Source organism: Sorex fumeus, unplaced genomic scaffold, assembly GCF_029834395.1.
Source record: "Sorex fumeus unplaced genomic scaffold, SorFum_2.1 ptg000075l, whole genome shotgun sequence".
Taxonomy (NCBI): Eukaryota; Metazoa; Chordata; class Mammalia; order Eulipotyphla; family Soricidae; genus Sorex; species Sorex fumeus.
The window spans coordinates 6,510,551-6,534,481 of NW_026606132.1; the positions used below are offsets into that span (position 1 = coordinate 6,510,551).

At 38.3% G+C, this 23,931-nt stretch overlaps 1 protein-coding gene across 2 annotated transcripts in view; it reads left to right on the forward strand.

The window, feature by feature from the left end:
• Positions 1–23,931, forward strand: part of LOC130038324 (integrator complex subunit 6-like) — an 87,843-nt gene that overhangs the window by 37,640 nt on the left and 26,272 nt on the right. For both annotated transcript variants that reach the window (XM_056130221.1, XM_056130222.1), the window contains exon 9: positions 2,079–2,211. In XM_056130221.1, the coding sequence (XP_055986196.1) occupies positions 2,079–2,211 (133 nt within the window). The remainder of the gene's footprint in view (positions 1–2,078; positions 2,212–23,931) is intronic.

Sequence of the window (23,931 nt, forward strand, 5' to 3'; positions counted from 1 at the left end):
GTTATGCTTCCCCCCAAATAATCCCCTTTTCTATATAGCAGATTCCTTGTAAATTGTTCCCAAAGTAACTTATATATTGCTCTCATATTCTGTACCACTCCCTCAAATATGTCATTTTTTTTTCTCTATATTTTATGTTATCTTAGTTTAGGGTGAGTTTAATGCAGTGAATTAGAAGGAGAAAAAACATAGTAAGATGAGCCAGGAGTCAGAAAATTTGGCAAAAGCAAAACTGGAAAAGGAATTCTAACTCTATATGGCCTTGGAACGGATGCTTGCTTGGTCTGAACTAGATGGTCTCTAATGAGTCCTTCGAGTCCCCAGATTCTATTAAAATCTGTGGGTGAAAGAAATTTGGGCAGACTCAAAGGAAGGGGGTGGAAGGAAATAAGGAAGGGATGAAGGAAGGAAGGGTAGATGGAAGGAAAGAAAAAAGGGAGGGAGGGGGAAGGGAAAGATAAAGAGGCATCAGCTCTTTTTTTGTAGGTTCTTTATTTTTTTATGATTATTTTCCTATCTTCTAGTATGTACTCTAAGGAAATACTATAGGGGGAGTTCAACATGTTTTGTTATAGTTATCTATTTCTGTTATGTATTTATAACATATATATAAACACACATATATATATTTCTGTTATATCTATTCTCAGATCAAGAGACAAAATCTAATACAGGAGGCATATTTTAGCAAAACTCTCTGTTTTGTGGTTGTTTTGTGGTGTTATAAATAATGTAGGAAAGACTTATTCTTAGCTATTAACTAAATACAGCAAGAATTAATGAGCTGTTAGGTGAACGCAGATAGACTGTTTAATATCAGGATTTAACTAGTTTTAAATGATCCTGCTGCAGGACTTTGGAAAAGGCTCTGAAAAAATCTAGATCCCTGAAATCCTGTGCTAGTTCACTGACTTGGGTCAGAGAACAACAGAAAATCTGGTAACTAGAGGACTCCAACCCAGCATATCAAGTGCAGAGAGACTGATATATATAAAATCAAGAATTTCAGTAAGGAATAAGATAATAGCCAGATTGCTAGAGTTGCTAGAGTGGGCCCAGTAACGACTCTTTTGTGAGACTTGTTGTTACTGTGTTTGGCATATCGAATACGTCACGGGTAGCTTGCCAGGCTTTGCCGTGTGGACAAGATACTCTCGGTAGCTTGCCGGGCTCTCTGAGAGGGGTGGAGGAATCAAACCCAGCTAGGCCAGGCCAGCTGCGCACAAGGCAAATGCCCTACTGCTGTGCTATCGCTCCGGCCCAATAGCCAGATTAAATTAAAATTAATATTTAAATTAATATTGAAATATATTTTGGGTTTTTGGGCCACACCCAGTGGTGTTCAGGGTTTAGTCCTGGCTCAGAGATCATTCCTGGTGGGGCTCAGCGGACCATTCGGGATATTGGTGATTGAATTCTTGTTGGCCAGTTACAAGGCAAACACTCAACTCGTTGTACTATTGCTCTGGCCCCCATACTGAATTATTGCTCTTTCAATTGACAAAAGAATTTGACTTCCAGACTGAACAATAGCATCATGTCATTCTTATAATAGGTTACTTAGAAAATATTTGTAGAATGAAAAAATGAATAAATTGGTAGAGGCATAGAGAAATACAGCAATGCTTATTAGTAGTACACATGAGAAATGTTAGGGCAATTCTTTAAATGAGTTTTGTTTTTTTAATTGCATGTTCTTTTTCCCCTCAAAATCTCCATTCTGGTTACCACTTGTATTTTTTAAGAAATCAGTTTGTTTTAATAGGCTGTTATCACATGGTGTTATTTTAGCCTTATTTTCCATTTGGTAACCAAATAAATATCTGATTATTGTTGATACAGCCTGTGCTCTCTGAATGGCTATTGAGTGGTGATCAGTTCATTTCTTATCTAATTTACGAAGGAATTGCAATCTTAACATTCTTATTCAGTTTGATATATTTATACATAAACAAAGGCTATGTAAATTTATATTATAGTTACGTTGTGCCATAGATGTCACTATGGAATATTGCTATGAGTTTGGTTTTACATAAAAATGTTTATTGTCATGCTTATATATTGCTTCGTGTTATCAGGTATTTGTTACTAGCAGTGGAAAATATAATGAACTTGGATATCCATTTGGTTATTTAAAAGCCAGTACAACATTAACTTGTGTAAACCTCTTTGTGATGCCATACAACTATCCAGTTTTACTCCCTCTTTTAGGTAAGTGAAGTGTCTATAATTTAATCATATTTCAAATGCAATGAAAATGGGCCTAGAGAGATAGCTCAACAGGCTGAAGCGCATGTTTTGCATGTAAGAGACCTGAAGTCATATGCCAACACCCCACGTAGTCCCCTGAGCACCTCTAAGAGTAAATCCTGGGGACAGAGCTGGGAGCCCCTAAGCACTGCTGGTGTAGTCCCAAAATCTAACTGAACAAATACAACTAAAATGAAAAGTTGACTATTAACTGAGAAGTTTGGCATTTTATGGGGTGTTGCTGGTAATCAAACCTATGCACACGGAAGGCAAGTAGTCTACCCCTGAGCCATATCCCTAGTCAACAGAGCATTTACGTATAAAGTCAAATTGCATGCTTTCATTTTCCCCTGTAGCAGATGAGTAGTATTCTATTGTGTACATATACCGCAGTTTGTTTATCCGTGTATCTGTCCTTGGACAGTTGGATTATTTTCAATTTTTGGCTGTTGTGAATAATTCTGTAATGAATATGAAGGTGAAAACATCTTTTTGAAATAATATTTTTGAGCTCTTAGTATAGATGCTGAGAATGGAATTTCTGGGTCACAAGAAGCTCAATTCGTAGTTTCTGAAAAGTGTCCATATTGTTTACCAGATAGGCTGAAGCTCTTTGTAAGTCGACATTCACACTAGCAGTGGATCCTTTTTCCTCACATCCACACCAACACTGGTTGTTTCTCTGCTTTTGTATGTGTGCCAGTTCCACTGGTGTGAGATGATCTTGTTGTTTTGATTTGAACTTTCCTGATGACAAATGATGGAGAGTATTTTTTCATATACCTACTGGACATCTATATGTCTTCATTAAGGAATTGTTTCCTCATCTTTTCTCCCCATATTTTGATGTGATTGGGGTTTCTATTGTTGTCAAGTTTTACCTGTGTGGTATGTGTTTTGGATATTAACCCTTTGTCAGATGAGTGGTGGAATATTTTTCTCCCACTGGATGAGGTGTCTTTTTTACCCCTTCTCCCCCATGGAGTATCTTTTTTATTCTAGTCATTGTTCCTTTAGTGGTGCAGAAGCTTCTTACCTTGATGTAATCATTTGGTTATCTTGTTTGAACTTGCTTGGCTAATGGCATTGAGTCATTGAATAAGCCTCTAGATTCAATAGAAGGTGCTCTGCCTATGTTTTCCTCAATATATGGATTCAAGTCTGATAGTGAGATCTTAAGTCCACTCTGAATTAACGTTTGTGCATGGTGTGATATAGGGGTCTGTCAACTAACAGTCTTATAAATTATGACACTTTAAATTAAAAAATTAAAAATAGAACTACTATATGATCCAGTAATTCTACTACTGGGTATCTATTCCCAAGAATACATGTATACCTATGTTCATTATAGCACTATTTACAACAAACAAAAGCTGGAAGCAATCCAAATGCCAACTGACAGATTAAAGAAGCTGTGGGACATATACACAATATGCTACTCAACCCTAAGAAAAGGTGAACTCTTGGCTTTCACTACAACTTGGTTGGAATAGGAAGGTGCTATGTTTTGTGAAATAAGTTAGAGAGAGAATGACAAATACTGGATGATGTCAATCATATGTCAATCATATGTGATATAGAAGAAACAAAGTAAGGAAGAGGACAGAGTTAAATAAAAACAAACCTCAAACCCTGACAGTAGAAACTCTGAAAGTAGAACTGAGCTTATCAAGCAGGACTGGGGAAGTGAAGCGGAAAGGGATAGGGTGGATCAGAAAGGATGGAGGGACAGAGGTGGGGGTTTAAGTACTTTGGTGGTAGTGGTGGTATAGAAATAGAAATATTGCATGCCAAAAAGCTTAAACAGTACCTCTATTGTAAATTTAACTACTTTAATTACTTTAAAAAAATAAAATGTAGTCAAGGAGTAATTGATGTTCAGAATACAATAAAGACTAAAAATTTATTTGGAAGGACAGGGTTTGTGTAAGGTCTTATTTTCTTAGTTTTCTCTTTGTTGTTTTCACACCAACCAACAGAAAAAATGGGGGCTTGTGAGGCAGGACAGCAGAAGGCACTTGCCTTGCACATGGCTGGTCTAGTTTGATCCCCGGTACCCCATATGGTCCCTAAATCCCTTCTAGTAAGGACCCCTGAGTGCAGAACCTGGAGTATGCCCTAACCCTGACCACTTCTGGGTGTGGCCCAAAAACATACAAAAATTAAAATGGAAGAAGCACCCTTTCTGCAGGGTATTCTTTAATGTAATTTTATAGCATTTTCCATTTATATTTGTGTTTTTTTAAAAAAAATTTTTTATTAGTGAAACACCATGAGGTACGTTGTAGACTTTACAAATTTTTGTTCTTGGGTTTTAGTTATACAATGATCGAGTACCCATCCCTCTGACAGTGCCAATTCTCCACCATCACTAATCCCAGTATCCCTCCCACTCCCCATCCCCCCATCCCACCCTGCCTCTGTGGCAGGGCATTCCTTTTGTTCTCTCTCTCCTTTTGAATGCTGTGGTTTACAAAAGAGGAATTGAGTGGCAATCATGTTTAGTCTATAGTCTACTTTCAGCATGCATATCCCATCCTGGGTGGATCTTCCCAACACCCTTTATTTGGTGCTTCATTCTCTATCTGAGCTGCCTTTACCCCTAGAGTGTGCAGCTGGCCTCAAAGCCATGGAGTAAACCTCCTGGTACTTATCTTGGCTATTCTTGGGTGTTACTCTCCTATTTTGTTACTTTATGTTCCCCAGATGAATGCGATCTTTTTATCTCTGTCCCTCTCTTTCTTATTCATTTCAATTAGCATGATACTTTCCATATAGTACCACTTGTATGTAAATTTCATTACTTCCTCCTTCTAACAGCTATGTAGTACTCCATTGTGTAGATGTACCAAAGTTTCTTTAACCAGTCATCTGTTCTCGGGCACTCAGGTTTTTTTCCAGATTCTAGCTATTGTAAACAGTGCTGCAATGAACAAACAAGTGCAGATGTCACTTCGACTATACTTTTTTTGCCTCTCTGGGTTATATTCCCAGGAGTGGTATTGCTGGGTCAAATGGGAGCTCAATTTCTAATTTTTTGAGAATTGTCCATACTGTTTTCCAAAAGGGCTGAACCAGTCGGCATTCCCACCAGCAGTGAAGGAGGGTCCCTTTCTCGCCACATCCGCACCAGCACCGGTTGCTTTTGTTCTTTTGGATGTGGGCCAGTCTCTGTGGTGTGAAATGATATCTCATTGTTTTTTTGACCTGCATCTCCCTGATGATTAATCGTGTGAGCAGTTTCTCATGTGCCTTTTGGCCATTTGGATTTCTTCTTTGAGAAAGTTTCTGTTCATTTCATTGCCCCATTTTTTTTGATGGGGTTGGATGTTTTCTTCTTGTGGAGTTCAACCACTACTTTGTATATCCTTGATATCAACCCCTTGTCAGATGTATATTTGGCGAGTATCCTTTCCCATTCTGTAGACTGTGTTTGTATTTTGGTCATTGTTTCTTTTGAGGTGCAGAAGCTTCTTAGTTTAAGATAGTCCCATTTGTCTATCTCTGTTTTCACTTGCTTGGCCAGTGGCGTGACATCTTTGAAGATACCATTAGCTTCAATGTCATGGAGGGTTTTGCCATTTTTGTCTTCAGTGTACCTTATGGATTCTGGTCTGATGTTGAGGTCTTTAATCCATTTTGATCTTAGTTTCATACATGGTGTTAGGCAGAGATCTGAGCCCAGTTTTTTGCATGTAGCTAGCTGTCCAGTTTTGCCAGCACAATTTGTTGAAGAGTCTTTCCTTGTTCCACTTCACATTTCTTGCCCCTTATCAAAGATTAGATGATCATATGCTTGGGGGGAGATGTCAGTATATTCAACCCTGTTCCATTGGTCTGCAGCTCTGCGTTTGTTCCAGTATCATGCTGTTTTAATTATTACTGCTTTGTAGTAGACTTTGAAGTTAGGGAGGTTGATTCCTCCCATTTTCTTTTTGCCAAAAATTGCTTTAGCTATTCGTGGGGGCATATTGTTCCATATGAATTTCAGGAGTGCTTGCTCCATTTCTTTGAAGAATGTCATGGTATCATAATAGGGATCACATTGAATTTGTACAGTGCTTTGGGAAGTATTGCCATTTTGACAATGTTAATTCTCCTGATCCATGAGCAGGGGATATCTTTCCATTTTCTCTTGTCCTCTTTTATTTCCTGAAGTAGTGTTTTGTAGTTTTCTTTGTACAGGTGCTTTTCTTCCTTAGTTAAGCTAATTTCTAGGTAGTTGATTTTCTGGGGCACAATTGTAAATGGGATTATTTTCTTCATGTCACTTTCTTCTCTCTCACTATTTGCGTTTAGGAAAGCCATGAACTTTTGGGTATTGATTTTATAGCCTGCAACTTTACTATACAAGTCTATAGTTTCTAGGAGTTTCTTGGTAGAGCTTTTAGGGTTCTCTAAGTATAGTTTCATATCATCGGTGAATAGTGAGAGCATGTTTTCTTCCTTTCCTACCTGGATGCCCTTAATATCTTTTTCTTGTCTAATCGCTATTGCAAGTACTTCCAGTACTATATTGAACAGCAGTGGAGAGAGTGGGCATCCTTGTCTCATCCCTGATCTTAGAGGGAAGGCTCTCAGTTTTTCCCCGTTGAGGATGATGCTTGCTGTATGCTTGTGGTAGATGGCTTTAACTATATTGAGGAAAGTCCCCTCTTTCCCCATTTTGGCGAGGGTTTTCATCATAAACGGGTGCTGGATCTTGTCAAATGCTTTCTCTGCATCTATTGATATTATCATATGATTTTTATCTTTTCTTTTGTTGATATGATGGATTATGTTGATTGATTTCCGAATGTTAAACCATCCTTGCATCCCCAGGTTGAATCCCACTTGGTCATGGTGTATGATTTTTTTGATGAGTTGTTGAATTCTGTTTGCTAGTATTTTGTTGAGAATCTTTGTATCCGTGTTCATCAGGGATATGGGCCTGGAGTTTTCTTTTCTTGTGGTGTCTTTGTTTCCTTTTGGTATTAGAGAGATATGGGCTTCATAGAAACTGTTGGGGAGAGTTTCTGTTTCTTCAATTTTCTGGAATAGCTTGAGAAGAACTGGCAATAGGTCCTCTTTAAATGCTTGGAAAAACTCACTAGTGAATCCATCTGGAACTGGGCTTTTGTTTTTGGGAAGATTTTTGATTACAGTTTCAATTTCCTTGATGTTAATAGGTCTATTCAGATACTCTAAATCTTCTTGATTCAGCTTTGGGAGATTATAGGAATCCAGGAATTTATCCATTTCTTCTATGTTCTCTTGTTTCGTGGCATACAGACTTTCAAAGTAGTCTCTGATGATCTTTTGAATTTCTTTGGTTTCTGTTGTGATATCCCCATTCTCATTTCTTATTCGATTTATTAGGGTTCTGTCTCTCTGTTTCTTTGTGAGTGTTGCTAGTGGTTTATCTATCTTATTTATTCTCTCGAAGAACCAGCTCTTGGTTTCATTGATCTTTTGGATTGTTTCTTTGGTTTTCATGTCATTGACTTCTGCTCTAAGTTTTATGATCTCTTTCCTTCTGGCTGATTTGGGCTCCTCCTGTTGATCCTTTTCTAAGATCTTGAGCTGTGAAGTCAAGTTGTTTATGTGGGCCCTTTCTTCCGTCCTGAGATATGCTTGCAGAGCTATAAATTTTCCCCTTAACACGGCTTTAGCTGCATCACATAGGTTCTGGTAGCTCATGTCTTCATTCTCTTGTTGTTCAGCATTGAGTTGTTTAATTTCCAGGTGTTTGATTTGGTTCTTCTTATCTGTGTGTCATTAAATTCTATTCTCAGTGCATTGTGGTCTGAAAAGATTGTTGGTACTATTTCTATCTCCCTGATCCTATTGAGGTATGTTTTGTGGCCTAGCACATGGTCTGTTTTGGAAAATGTTCCATATGCACTGGAAAAGAATGTGTATTCTTTCTTTTGGGGGTGTAAAGTCCTATATAGATCTATTAGCCCTTTCTCTTCTATTTCTTCTTTCAAAGCCAATGTGTCTGCTGAATTTTGTTCTTGTTGATCTATCCAGAGGTGGTAAGGCGATGTTGAAGTCTCCAGCTATTATTGTGTTGCTAGCAATATCCTCCTTAAAATCTGTTAGCAGTTGTTTTAAATATTTAGCTGTTCCCTCATTAGGTGTGTATACATTTAAGAGTGTGATTTCTTCCTGTTTTACGTATCCCTTGATGAAGAGAAAATAGCCTTAGCTGTCCCATCTTATCTTTTCCAACGTGAAATTAATGTTGTTGGGTACTAGTATGGCCACCCCAGCTTTTTTGAGGGAGCTTTTTGCTTGCAGGATTGTTTTCCATCCTTTCACTTTGAGTCTGTATTTGCTCTGACTGTTGAGATGAGTTTCTTGTAGGCAGCAGAAAGTTGGGTTCTGTCTCTGAATCCATTTTGCCACTCTGTGTCTTTTTATTGGTGAATTTAGACCATTGACATTGAGATTATTGTTATGGGGTTTTGTGTCATCTTTTTGTAAAGGTTATGTTGTGCTTGTAGGCTTTGTCTTGTCTTATAGTAGCCACTTTAGCTCTTCTTTTAGGTTTGGTTTTGAGTCTGTGAAGTTCCTGAGCTGCTGTTTATCTAGAAAAGAGTGTACCGTTCCTTCGAGTTTGAGAGAGAGTTTAGCTGGATAGAGTATTCTTGGTGAAGGATTCATTTCAGTGAGTTTTTCACTATATCCCATCATTGCCTTTGAGCTTGGAGGGTTTCCTCTGATAGATCTGCTGTGAATCTAAGGGTGCTCTTTTGTATGTGATTTCTTTCTTTGACCTTGCTGCTTGCAGTATTGTGTCTCTGTTGGCAGTGTCGATCATTCTTTTTTTTCCCTTAAATTTTTATTAGTGAAACACCATGAGGTTACAGTTGTAGTCTTACAAATTTTTGTGCTTGGGTTTCAGTTATACAATGATCGAATACCCATCCCTCCACCAGTGCTCATTCTCCACCACCACCAGTCCCAATATACCTCCCACCCCCCCCCAACCCCCCATCCCACCCTACCACTGTGGCAGGGCATTCCCTTTTGTTATCTCTCTCCTTTTGAGTGCTGTGGTTTGCAAAAGAGACATTGAGTGGCAATCTTATTCGGACTATAGTCTACTCTGATCATGCATTTCCCATCCTGAGAGGAACCTCCCAACACCCTTTATTTAGTGCTCCCTTCTCTATCTGAGCTCCCTTTTCCCCTAGAGTGTGCGACTGTCCTCAAAGCCATGGAGTAATCCTCCTGGTACTTATCTCGGCGATTCTTGGGTGTTAGTCTCCTATTTTGTTACTTTATGTTCCCCAGATGAATGCATTCTTTCTATGTCTATCCCTCTCTTTCTGACTCATTTCACTTAACATGATACTTTCCATGTAGTACCACTTGTATGTAAATTTCATGAGTGTCGATCATTCTAACTATGATATGTCTTGGAGTCTTTTTGTTAGTATCTCTTTTAGCTGGCATCCTTCGGGCTTCTTGGATCTGAATGACTGCAATGTCGAGCTCTGGGAATTTTTCAGCAATGATTTCTTTGACCGTGGCTTTCTCATTGGGATTGTTTCCCTGAGCTTCTGGTACTCCAATGATTCTACTGTTGTTCCTCTTGGAATCATCTCCTAGGATTCTGATTCGCTCTAGAGCTATTTTGAGGTCCCTTGCCATTGCTTGTTGTTGCCTGTTGGTTTGGTGCAGCTGATCTTCCAGCTCACTGAGTCTGTCTTCAGCTGTGGTCATTCTACTGTTGAGGGCACAGATTGAGTTTTTTATTTCATCTACTGAATCTTTAATTCGTGACATTTCTGTGCGTAGCTTTCCAATTTCTGCTCTCATTTCTTCCTGGATTTTCTCGGTTGTCCGATCCATTGTTTCTTTCATATCCTCCTTTACTGGATATCTGTCTCACAGTTTCATTGATTTCATTGAACATCTTCATGCTTCATATCTATTCTTTGTCAGAGAGGTCCCTTAGGTGAGTAGCACCCATTGAGGCTTCTGGACTCTTTTCATCGTCCTCCCGACGAGGTGGGGATTTGAGTTGTTTCTTCATGTTGGTGTGTAGGTATGGGAACTGTGATGTTACACTAGATTTCTTGGTATGACTAAACTACCTGCGGCTGCGTGAGAGTTGGCCCGCCTAAAATTAGGCCTCGCCCACTTCTTGGGAAGCCACGCCCACTTCTGAAGAGGCCACGCCCCCACTGCAACCTGGTCGGGGGTAAAGGCTGGGTGGGGAAGAATACAAGCACAGGTTGGGGGCGAAGAGGAAGAGGCAGAGGCTCAGGGCTGCTTTTGTCCCAGTGTCCTGAGAGGACGCCTGGGGCGCTTGCACAGAGAAAGCCAAGTCCCGGGTTCCAATGCTGGCGGAAAAACTGATCTGGGTGGGGAAGAAGACCAGCACAGCGTTGGGGGTGAAGAGGTCCATTTATATTTAGAGCATCACTATAACCTATTAGGTTGAACTATATGAAATGATGACTTTTCATTGGTCAAAATGCTGATTGTTTTTAGTTTAATACTACAAATCCATAAATAAAACTTGTGAGTTACATGATCTGAAGTAAACAAATATGCTTGTGTTGGAAAAATTCCTAGGCTTTCCCCCTTCATTTAAATACTGTGGTTTACAAAGTTGTTCATGATACAGTTGTTGAAGGCATTCAATATTCCAACACAAGTCCCACTGCCAGAGTGACCTTCCATCCACCATTGTCCCCATTTTCCCAACCACTCTCAAGCCTTAGCAGGTACAAAATACATTATTTTGTATTGCTCGTTACAACTACATGGCTAATGCAATTTTAAAAAGATACGTCGATAAGGGGCTGCAGCGATAGTACAGCAGGTAGGGTGTTTGCCTTGCTCGCAGCAAACATGGCCGACCCAGGCTCGATTCCCAGCATCCCATATGGTCCCCCGAGCACTGCCAGGAATAATTCCTGAGTGCATGAGACAGGAGTAACCCCTGAGCATCGCCGGGTGTGACCCAAAAAGCAAAAAAAAATACTTCAATAAAAGAAACTGTGAAAATTGCTATATCTCACTGTGGGGACATTAAGTCCTTGTTTAAGGGTTTACTAAGCTGTTGTTGCTAGTTGAAACTTCCATGTTATGTTTTGTTTATTGAGTTTAGTTGGCATCTATATTACTTTCCCATCTTATTTGGTGTGCTCCTACAGAAATGTCAGTATTATTGAATTTGGAGGTAGTTCAGAAATTATTCATTATTATCCTTTTGGCTACAATCACCAATGCTCCCAGTTTTAAGAGCACTTAGCTAGTTTGGGCAAAAAAATATGAAATGGTAAAGATCCACAAATATTTGATAGTTTTCTTTAGAAAATAAGGCCTTTTCTATGTGGTAAAGACTCAAACTCATTTATCCACAAATGATTATTAAAAGCTATTGTGGCATATGTTTTAGACAGAGTAGCAAGTTAAGGAAATAGCTACAAGAGTAAATTCTGAAATAACTGTAGTTGTAAAAGTTGTATTTTCCATGGCAAAATTCTAAAAAGAGCAACTCCTGAAGCTGTTACTCGTCTACCACTAAAAATGTGTGTGGAGGTTTTGTTTATTCTCATTTGAAGAGCCACATCTGTTTAGAGCAATAGAGCACCATGTGGTATTCTTTCAATTGCCAACTTGTGAGCATTTTTATTTGATGGAGTTTTTTAATTTCCGTGAAAAGGATCAAACCTTATATTGGTCTAGTATTTTCATTGAAAGCCTAAAATTTTTCATGCTATAAAGTATTCATTGGCTGAAAGAAAGCAGTTCTTTTCTATGCTGTGAATTAAGAATGAACCATTATCAATATATTAGCATGATTGTTCCTATTTTTATTTTCTATTCAATCTAAAAATATCCTGGAGCTATAGAGGTAGTACAGTATATAGGGTGTTTGCCTTGCACATGGCTGACCTGGGTTCGATCCCTGGCACCCCATATAGTCCCCTGAGTCCCTCCAGGAGTGATCCCTCAACACAGAGCCAGGAGTAAGCTCTGAGCACATCAGGGAATAGCTCCACATCTGGAAAAATTTAATAAACATATATTTTATGAAGTGAATATAACTAATGTAAAATATGTTATGTCTTTGCTACTAACAAGACTAATAAGGAAGTGTATTTTATGATTTTATTAATTTTCTTTAAATATAGCCTCATTTAAATTTTTGTTTTGTTTTTTGGACCATACCCAGTCATGTTCAGAGCTGTCCACACCTAGTGGGACTCAGGGTACCATATGGGGTGCTGAGGATTGAACCTGGCTCAGCTGCATGCAAGCCAAGGGCCCTACCCTCTCTACTGTTGCTCCAGTCTCTCATTATTTTATTGATATTTTTGTTGACTTTTATTGGTTCTTTTGTTGTTGAATGTATTGAAGTATCATAATTTACAATAGCACTAATATAAAAATTTGGGGCACACAGTGTTACCACACCCACACCACCAAAGAGCTAAGATCCCGCTACCATTGTCCCTAGGTCTCTTCCCACTTGGCAGTCATGGTTCTTTTGACAGAATCTCAGGGTTTGTTTTAATTGGCCATTATTCCTTTGCTTTGTTTCTTTATACTGTACATATGAGTGAGATTATCTGGTATTTGTCCTCCTTCTGACTCACTTCGTTTAGTATGACACCCTCCAGTTCCATACTAGTTGTAGTGAAATGCAAGATTTCACCTTTTCTCACAGCTGAGTATTAGTTCATTGTATACATATACCAAATTCTCTTTGTGTGGGCGATTGTGTCACACCTGGCTGTGCTCTGGGCTTACTTCTGGCATTATGCTCAGGGATGATCAATCCTGGGTACTGGTGGAGGGATGGGTATTCTCAGGGGACCATATGCAATGTCAGTGGTGTGCAAGGCTAATGCCTTAATGCCTTTGATCCTATTTTTGTCTTTTTAAGTACATTTTTATTTTGACAGAATTGTAGGCCCATGTGTAGTTGTAAAAGAATAATGAGAGATGACATAATAGCATCAGCAACAAGACCAAAATAAAACACATGAGACTATGTCAAAATATAAAATAAAAACTTATCTGAATGAAAGAGCACAATCAACAGAGAGAAAAGACACTCTGAGTGGATGAAAATAAATTTGAATTATATGTAGAAGAAAAGATTAATATTCCGATTATATATAGAGCTACTCAAATCAACAACAGAAGGGTCATTTTTAAATGACAAAGGACTTGAATTTCTCCAAGGAAAACATACAAATGGAAAATAAGCATATGGAAAATTCCTCAACATCATTGATCATTGGAGAAACACAAATTAAAGCTATAATGAGGTGGCCCGGAGGGATAACCCCAAGGGCTAGGGTTTATGATTAATATTCGAGAAATCCCAAATTCAATCCCCAGCACGGCATGACCATTGAGCACCAATTGTTGACCCACTGCACTGCCCAAGCTCTGAGCTTAAACATTGAACCACTAATGAGATTCCCTGGGTGTGATACACTGATCCTCTATCCCCTGAACACCACTGAGGAGATCCTTATAAAAAATTTAACAATAAACTACAATGAGGTAGCACCTTACACCCATTAAATGGACACTATCAAAAAAGAGAACGTTGACTAGGATCTGAAGAAATTTGATTCCTGGCACTCTTAATAAGAATACAAAACTATGCTAGTCACTAAGGAAAATAATATGAGGTTTCCTCGAAAAAATACCTCGATTGCAAACCACAACACCCAAAAGGAGAGAGAGAGAGAGAGAGAGAGAGAGAGAGAGAGAGAGAGAGCGCAAGAGAGAGCAAGAGAGAGAGAGAGAGTGCAAAAGGGAATGCCCTGCCACAGAGGCGGGGTAGGGTGGAAAGGACAGTGTGGTGGTGGTGGGAGGGACCATTGGTGTTGAAAAATCGGCACTGGTGGAGGGATGGGTACTCAATCATTTTATGACTGAAACGCAAGCACAAAAGTTTGTAAGTCTGTAACTGTACCTCACTAATAAAAATTTAAAAAAATAAAATTAAAAATAGTATTGTCATAGGATCACAATCACATTTACAAGTATATATCCAAAAGGATTGAATTCAAGGTTTTAAAGAGTTATTTATGCACCCATGTTCATAAGACGACCTACAGAATAAACCTGTTGTGTCTGACTGCTGCAGACACTTGTATACGGATTTTTATGTAAACATAATACTTCCTTAAAAAAAAGAGTTGTGGGGGGTTTTTTTGCCTTTTTTTGGGGAGGAGGGGAGTCACACCTGGCAATGCTCAGGAATTACTCCTGGCTCTGTTCTCAGGAATTACAGTGCTCGAGGGACTGTATGGGTTGCTGGGGAACGGACCTAGGTCGTCCTCATACAAAGCAAATGTGCAAATTCCCACTGTACTATTGCTCTGGCCACCAAAATTAGAGCATTAATTTTTCCCCACTTTACTCAAACACTGTGGTTTAGAGAGTTGTTCATGATGATTTGCTAGAGGCATTCAATATTCCAACACCAATCTCACCACCTCTCTCACCTTCCCTCCACCATTGTCTCCATTTTCTCAGCCTGCCCTCATGCCTGCCTCTGTAGCAGGTCACAATAATTTGTCTTCGATAGCTTGTCACCACTAAATGGCTAACAGAATGATCAAAAATATTTTCATAGAAGAAAATTTGTGAAAATTGCTCTATCTCACCAGGGGAATATTAAGTACCTGTCTGAGGGTTTGCTAAGCTGTTGTTGCAAGTTAAGCCTTCTCTGTTAATGTTTTGTTAATCGAGATTTGTTGACTTCTACATTACATGCCATCCAATCTGGTGTGCTTCTACTGGGATATCAGTGCCATAGAGTTTGGAAATGTTGCTCCAGAAAATTCAGAATATTTAACGGGGCATCACTGTGGCTTTGGGATGTGGGAGTGGCTGCTGGGGGCCTGTTAGGACAAGAGCTGGCCTCTCCCCATCTAAGATCACCATGAGGTCTCAGCCAGGAAGCGTGTCTGAGAAATTTTTGCAGCTAGTTGATCTCTTTCAAGAGTTATTTATGAGTCTCTGGAATAAGGCCAGTAGATGAGCTTACATAGAGGCGGTGGTGGGACGTGGGCCAGTACTTTAATTTTTTTTAATTAAGTTTTCATTCTTTTATTAGACACCATGGTTTTAAAAGTTATTTATAATTGAGTTTTAGGCATACTATGCTCTAGCATCATTCCCACCACCAGTGTTAACTTCCTTCTAGCAGGGTCCCCAGGTTCCCAACCCTCCCACTCCCCCTCAACCCCCAACCTGCCTCCTGGAAAGTCTTCCTTTTTCTAGGAAAAATGTCCAGGAGTGAAATTGCTGAATCCTCTTTTAGTTGCATGTTCAGTAATTTAAGAAACTGAGTATTTTCCAGGGCAACTATCTTTCACATTTCCACCCATCAAGTATGAGTGAGCTGGTTTCCTTGCATCCTCACTACCCTTTGATATTTTCAGTGTGTTCTTAATTTTAGCCAGGTATATGGGAAAATAGCATCATGGTTTTAATTTGCATTTCCTCACTGGCTAATGATATTGAGTCAACCTTTCCATGTGCTTCTTCAGTGTGCCTTCTTTAGCCTATATTCAAATTGGGTTGCTTACTTTTGTAAACTGTTGGCTTTTGATATTACTTTTTATATATTCTAGATAATAACCCTTTTAAGCTGTGACTCAAATATTTGCTGAGTGTTTTGATTTTTTTTATTTATTTAATCAGTACTTTACAACCTTCCTTATATAAGTACTATGTGTGTTTTGTTAGATGTGCTCCCAAGTATTTTATTTTGGGGACCAACTGTGAGTGGTATTGTGTTCTTATATGCACCTACTCACTGCTAGTATATAGACATAAAATTGATTTTAAGTTTATATTAAATCTTTCAACCTTGCTATACCCACTTATTATAGAAAAAAATTTTAGGTCTATTGGAGTTTTCTATATTTATTATTAAGTCATTTCCAAAGGAGACAGTTTTATCTTTTACTTTCTGATCTGTATGCTTCTTGTTTACTTTTCAGAAAATCTTTCATTTTAAAGCCTACTTTTGTAAACTGTTGGCTTTTAATATTACTTTTTATATATTCTAGATAATAGCCCTTTTAACCTTGAAGGTTTCAACTGTGAATGTAATGGTCATAAAAGTTTAACAGTAGTAAAAGGTTCATAAACGCACAACAACCAAGACCAATAATCAATTCAAAATCAACCAGCTAATGAATTCAAGGTGTTTCTGGCAGCAGTAATCTGTGTTGCACTTCCCTGGTGAAAACGGGCACAGTGGAAAAAGTTTAAGAAGCCCTGCTATACCCCTAACAGCACTGTAGCACTGTCCTCCCGTTGTTCATCGATTTGCTCGAGCGGGCACCAGTAACATTTCCATTTGAGACTTGTTACTGTTTTTGGCATATCGAATATGCCACGGGAATTCTTAACAACAGGAATTATGTTTTGAGAAAGGAAATATCCTAACTATTTGGTTAGGAGATTTTCTCATTATCTGTATGTTATATGTAATCACACAAACGTAGACAGCCTAATTATACATTAGGCTATACATGAGGTCCATCATTTACTTAAACCTCGTTAACCAATGCAGGATTCAGCATACTGAATGAATAGCACAGGTATTTATAAGGGGTTAATAGCCAGATTACATATCAAATTTCAGAAATGCAACAACAAATCATGTTTTTCATATTTGAAGGAAAGTGTTCATTCTTTCCTATTAAATATGATCTTATGTAGATTACTTAATGACTCTAGATTTCTTTATCAAGTTCAGAACTTTCCCTTATTGTCCTGAGTTTTAAAATCTCGAATAGGTATTGAAATGTTCTAAAGGCTTTTCTACATTAATTGATGTGGCCATGTGATTTTCTCCTATAAATTCTAATATTGAGATAGTCTTGTTTGCTTGCAGCCCTGACTGGACTAAATCCCAATTCACTTATTCTATCATTTTATATATTCTTTTTCCTGAGTACTGCATGCTAATACTTCAAAATTATTTTTGAGTTTGAATTCATAAAGGATATTAGTCTATAGAGTTATTTGCTATTTTTTTGTTTTGACAAAAGCAATATGCTAGCTTAATAAAATGAATAAAGGAAATGTTCTTCTTGTTTTCTGGAAAAGACTGTGTAAACTTGGTGTTAATTAAGCATTGTGTTTAATTCTTCAGAGAAATCATCTGGGTCTAGATATTCCTTCTAGGAGGTTTTTAATTGCTAATTCAATTTTCTTCATAGTTACAGGCTTATTCAAATTATGTGTCTCATTTTGTAATTGTGTTTATACTTTTTTAGAATTGATATATTTCATGTGAGTTGTCCAATTTGCATATGTAAAGTCATTTTTATTGATTTATTTTGGCTTTGGGGCCATATCCAGCTATATTCAAGGCTTATTCCTGGCTCTTGTTTCAGTGATCACTCCTGGTGGGGGTCAGGGAGCCATATACTGTGCTGGGGATTGAACCCAGGTCAACTACATGCAAAGCAAGCACCTTTCCTGCTATACTATCTCTTTGGTCCCAAATTTTAGTAAATATCTCATCCTTTTTATGTATGCAGGGGTCTGTAGTAATAGTCCCTATTTAATTTCTGATCCTGTTGGTAAGAGTTCAGTGTTATTTTTAAAAAAATTTTAAAAACTATCAAGTAATTCTAGAGGTTTGCCAATGTTATTGATATTGCCAAAGAACCAGTTATTTTATTGATTTTAACCTATTTTTATTCTTTAAATTTTGTTGACTCTCTTCATTATTTCTCTTTTTCTCCTCAATTTGAGCTTACTTTGCTTTTCTTCTGGTTCTTGGTATGAGACCCTACATTTATAGGTTTAAGGCTTCTCTTATAATGTAAATATCTAAGTGCCATAAGTTTCTCTCAGGATTGATTTAGCTACTTCCGACAAATTTTAGTGTTTTATTTTAAATTTTCCTTCACTTCAACAATCTTTTAACTTAACTTCCATTTCTTTCCTACCCATGGATTATTTTGAAGTGTGTTGTTTAATTCCAAGATCTTTTGAAAGTTACCTATTATGTTTACTTTAATATTTTTCTAGGTTGATTACAGAGGTTGTGATCAGAGAACACATTATAAATGATACCTATTCTTGTGCTTATTCGGTCATTTATGTTTGTTTTGATATATGTCCCACTGATGCTTGAGAACAATAAATATTCAGCTATTGTTGGGTGGAATATTTTATAATTGTCAAATAGTTCCTGTTGGATGATGGTGTTATTCATTTAGTTCTTCTCTCTTCTTGTTAATTTTCTTTTTATTTATTCTGACATGGCCGACCCAAGTTCGATTCCTCCGCCCCTCTCGGAGAGCCCGGCAAGCTACCGAGAGTATCTCGCCCGCAGGCAGAGCCTGGCAAGCTCCCCGTGACGTATTTGATATGCCAGACACAGTAACAACAAAGTCTCCAATGGAGACGTTACTGGGCCCACTTGAGCAAATCGATGATCAACGGGAGGGCCTTTACCTTTTATTTTTAGGGCTGGAGCGATAGCACAGCGGGTAGGGCGTTCGCCTTATAAGCGGCCAACATGGCCAACCCGAGTTCGATTCCTCCGCCCCTCTCGGAGAGCCCGGCAAGCTACCGAGAGTATTTGATATGCCAGACACAGTAACAACAAAGTCTCCAATGGAGACGTTACTGGGCCCGCTCGAGCAAATCGATGATCAACGGGAGGGCCTTTACCTTTATTCTGACAGTGTTTTAGAGAGTTTTGAAGTTTCCAACTACAATGTGGTTTTGTTTCTTCTTTCAGTTCCTCAACTTTTGCATCATATTTTGTGGTTCTGTTATTTGGAAGTATACATTTATGATCCCTGTATTTTTTTTTGCTGGGTTGATTATTATATACCGCATCACTGTTTATTGAACTCTCAGTCTGAAATTTTTCTTTTCTCTGAAGTCTTTATCTGATAACATAAACACTCTTCTTTACTTTGTGATGACTCTGCATTATATATTTTCCAATCATTTTATTTAATACTATCTGTACCTGTATCTTCATATTTTTAAATTAATTTTTATTGAATCATTGTGAGATTCACAGTTACAAAGTTGTTCATGATTGGGCTGTACAATGTTCCAACCCCTGTCCTGTCCGTTCACCAGTGTAGATTTCTTACCACCAATGTCCCCAGTTTCCCTCCTGCCACCCCCAATCCAGCCTGGCTCTATGGCAGACACTTCTCTCTTTTTCTCTCTCTCAGTCTCTCTCTCTCTCTTTCTCTCTCTCCCCCCCCCCGTTTTGAGTACTGTGGCCTGCAACACAGATACTGAAAACTTATTAAATATATCCCTGTACCTCCTTTCAGCACCCAGTTCTTGTCCAGAATGATCATTTCCAATTATCACTGTCATAGCGGTCGCTTCTCTATCCTAACTGTTCACTTCCTCTTGTGACTTGTATCTTTATTTTTTAAATAATTTTCTTTTTTATTTCATGGGGCCACATCCAGTGGTGCTTAGGGCCTACCTCTGGGCTCTGCCTGCAGGTATCACTCCAAACAAGGTGTCAGGGATGTATCTCAGGGACTGAATCCAGGGAAATGTGCCAGGTATCAAATCTGGGTCAGTTGCATGCAAGGAAAGCACCCTACCCACTGTATTATTGCTCTTGCACCTGAAGTAAGTTTCTTATAGACAACACATTTTGGGGTCATATTTTTACTTCATTCTGACATTTTGGTCTTTTAATTGTTATGTTTATATCCCTACATTTAATAATTGTTATATTATTAAGGCTTGTGTCTTTTTTCCTCCAAATTTTAATTTAGGCTTAATGATTTACGGTACTGCTAATAATAGTTTCAGGCACACAACATTTCAGAACCACACTCACAACCAGTGCTAGTACCCCTCCACAACTCTTTCTAGGTCCCCTCCCACTACAACCCTCACCCCACCCCCTTATTCTGTCTTTTAGTTCACTGATTTTGTCTTGTCTCTTGCGTTTTGCTTTGTGGCCTTCCACTGAGCTTTTTAAATTTTGGTTATTGTATTTTTTCACTTCTAAGATTTCCATTTAGTTTTTCATTATAGCACTGCAGCACCGTCTTCCCATTGTTCATCGATTTGCTCAAGCAGGCACCAGTAATGTCTCCATTATGAGATTTGTTGTTACTGTTTTTGGCATATCAAATACGTCACGGGGACCTTGCCAGGCTCTGCCATGCAGGCGGGATACTCTCGATAGCTTGTCAGGCTCTCCAAGAGGGACAGATGAATTGAATTCGGGTTGGCTGTGTGCAAGGCAAACACCCTACCCGCTGATGCCTTCTATTTGTTCATTTGTTTTAATTCTGTTTATAATTGTAGACTTTTTTTGATGTCTCCGTTTAAATCTTTATTGGTTTTCTTGGGACATCTGTTATTTTTTAGTCAATATGTCTATTTGTGTTTCTTTTGGGCCATATGCAGTCATGCTCAGTGTTTTCTCATGGCTCTCCACTCAGATATCATGCCTGAAAGCCGGGGATTGAACCCAGGCCAGCAGTGTACAAGGCAAGTGCCTTACCTGCTGTGTTATATCTCCAGCCCTATTATTATTATATGTTGACTGTCTTTTCATATTCATTTTGTTATATTTCTTGTTTTTGGTCTGATAAATTATTTTCAATTGAAACGTATACTTTTTCAGTGTTACAAGTCTCAAAATTGTGTTTAAATCTTCTATTTGAATTTGCTTCCTTTCATATTTATCTGACAGAAAGTATGGTGTACTAAACATTTATTTTTAGAAGAGATTGATAAATATATTTGATAACACTTCATCTACTTTATGACTATAATGGAGGGTTTATACTATTTCATACTTTATTAAAACTTTTCTATCTCATAATGCTCCAGGTGTTTTCAATGATTTGACTCTACTAGAAAATATATAAAAAAATAAAAATGTAACTACATGAAGTAAAAAAGTTTTTGCATGTAAAAAGACACTTGAACTAAGATAAAGGATCCTACAGAATGAAATATTTGCATATCATATACTAGGTAAAAGGAATCACGAATCACGAATCACTACCATCCTGTTATTCGTCGATTGCCTCGAGCAGGCCCCAGTAACGTCTCCTTCATCCTAGCCCTGAGATTTTTAAGAAAGTGCTATATTCAAGGCTCTTTAGGAGAATGAGACCCATCATTGTTACTGGTATTTGGCATACTGGGTACGACACGGGGAGTTTGCCAGACTCTGCCGTGTGGGCAGGTTACATTCGGTAGCCTGCCAGTTTTGTCCAAAGTAGGAATGAGAGAATAAGAGGTAAAAGGATAATATTCAAAATATAAAGTACTCACAAAATGAAACAAGATTATAAATCTTATAATCCTATAAAATTGAGGAAAGGGCATGAGCAGACAGTTCCCCAACCAATAGGAATATGGATATACAGTAGAAATATGAAAAGGTGCTTATCATCACCTGTTATAAGGGAAGTGCAAATCAAAATGATAAGAAGATATTTCACAACAGTGAGAATGGGAATGACACATATTAGAAAGCTAGGAAAGAACCAGTGTTGTTTGGAATGTGGTGAGAAAGGAATGCACATTCACCAGGTTCCATCCCCAGCACCCCACACGGTCCCCTGAGCTCCACCAGAAGTGATCCCTGAGCTTAGAGCTAAAAGTAAGACCTGAACACATCTGGGTGTGGCCCATAATTTAAAAAAATGGTTAATGGATAATCAGAACCGGAGTGATAGCATGAGGGTTAAGACACATGTCTTACATGTTAATCACCCCAGTTCCATCCTCTTCACCTCGTATGGTCCCCTGAGTACTGCCAGCTATGACCTAAAACCCACTCCCCATGAAAAAGAAGGAAAAAGGATAGTATGTACCCTGTACCCAGAAGAATTTAGTTAGGATTAACTGGATTAATACAGTTTAATTGTATATAACTCACTTTGAAAATAATACGTGCTCCATAATACTATTAATGTTATTTATATTATAATTAATATCTATATTATCTTAGTGGCTCTCAAAGCATTGTTATAAGATCTAGATATGAATGTATAGGACCGTTTTTCTTTTCAAAGTATTTTTATTATGGAAAATTATTTCTAAATTTTTAATTGTCTCATGGACTTATAATATTATAGAATATTTGGGGTTAGCTCCTTATCCCTATATTTGTGTGATTGTCCCTATTCCCACCACCAAAGTTCCAGTGCCATCCCACCACCCAAGATCCATCCTGCTCATTCCTTTCTCGCCCATTTTCCCTTTGCAACTATCATAATGTTCAGAGCCTAGGTTAGACTTGGTTATTTCTTCTCATTTTGTTTGTTTTAGTAATCAATATTGTAATTTCAGTAGACTGGTGCATTTAGAAAAAAAGCAAATGTGAAAATAGCACAGGGATCAGGGCACATGCCTTGCATGTGGACCCCTCAGGTTTGATCTCAACTACTGCATCAGCCCCTGAGCATCAACATCTAAAATCCTAGAGGTCACCTAAGCACACCAGGGTAATCTTAGTGGCCTCTGGCACTAATGAACCCAGGGAACATCACATCACAATGCCACATTCAAGCACTGAGTATTGGAGCGGTCCCCAGGTTTCCTGAATACTATGTGGGAGCTTCCCCTGAAAAGAGGAGAGAAATGAAGTCAAATTACTTCATAATGCCTGGAAATAGCTATGCATGCTGTATAGCATAGTAATTGTTCACAGCATGATCTTTTTATTAATTCAAGATTTCCCTCAAATGTAGTTAACAAAAGTTTAAATTATTTAAGCAGTAAAACTTACCTGCGATAGATAAAGAAGGCCAAGTCAAATGATCTGTTATGGGTGGGGAGGGGGCTGGAGGAATAGCACAGCGGGTAGGGCATTTGCTTTGCACATGGCCAACCTGGGTTCGATTCCCAGCATCCCATATGGTCCCCCGAGCACAGCCAGGAGTAATTCCTGAGTGCATGAGCCAGGAATAACTTATGTGCATGGCCGGGTGTGACCCAAAAAGAAACAAAACAAAACAAAACAAAACGCCAGATTATCTGTTATGAAAAGATCATGTCAGCAAGGTTAAGATTATCATAAAATTATAACTAGCAAGAAAATACTCTTAAATAGGATTTTTTTCCTAATGAGGTCCAATAATTGCATTTGTAGCAACTTTATTTTTATTTTCTCCTTAAAATTCAGAGAGCCTGGCAAGCTACTGAGAGTATCCTGCCCGCACGGGCAGAGCCTGACAAGCTCCCCATGGCGTATTTGATACGCCAAAACCAGTAACTATAACAGGTCTCATTTCCCTGACCCTGAAAAAGCCTCCAGTCGTTGAGAAAGACAAGTAAGGAGATGCTGCTAAAATCTCAGAGCTGGGAAGAATAGAGACGTTACTGGTACCTGCTCAAGTAAATCAACGAACAACGGGATGACAGTGATACAGTGATCCTAAAATTCACATTCATCTGTTTAAGCTTAAAATTTTATTGAGATATAATCGATATATCACATTATTTTCAGGTGTGTAGCAGATTATTTGTGTACACTGTGAAATACTATTATAAGTCTATTTCTCATTTAACACTTAGCATATTGGTACAATGTTTTCTTGTGATGAAATTTTGACTTGTGATGAAAGATCTACTCTCTTAACTTTTAATATAGGACATAGTATTATTTTGCAGTCACATAGGATTATTCTTTATAATTGACTTTTTGCCTTTTGA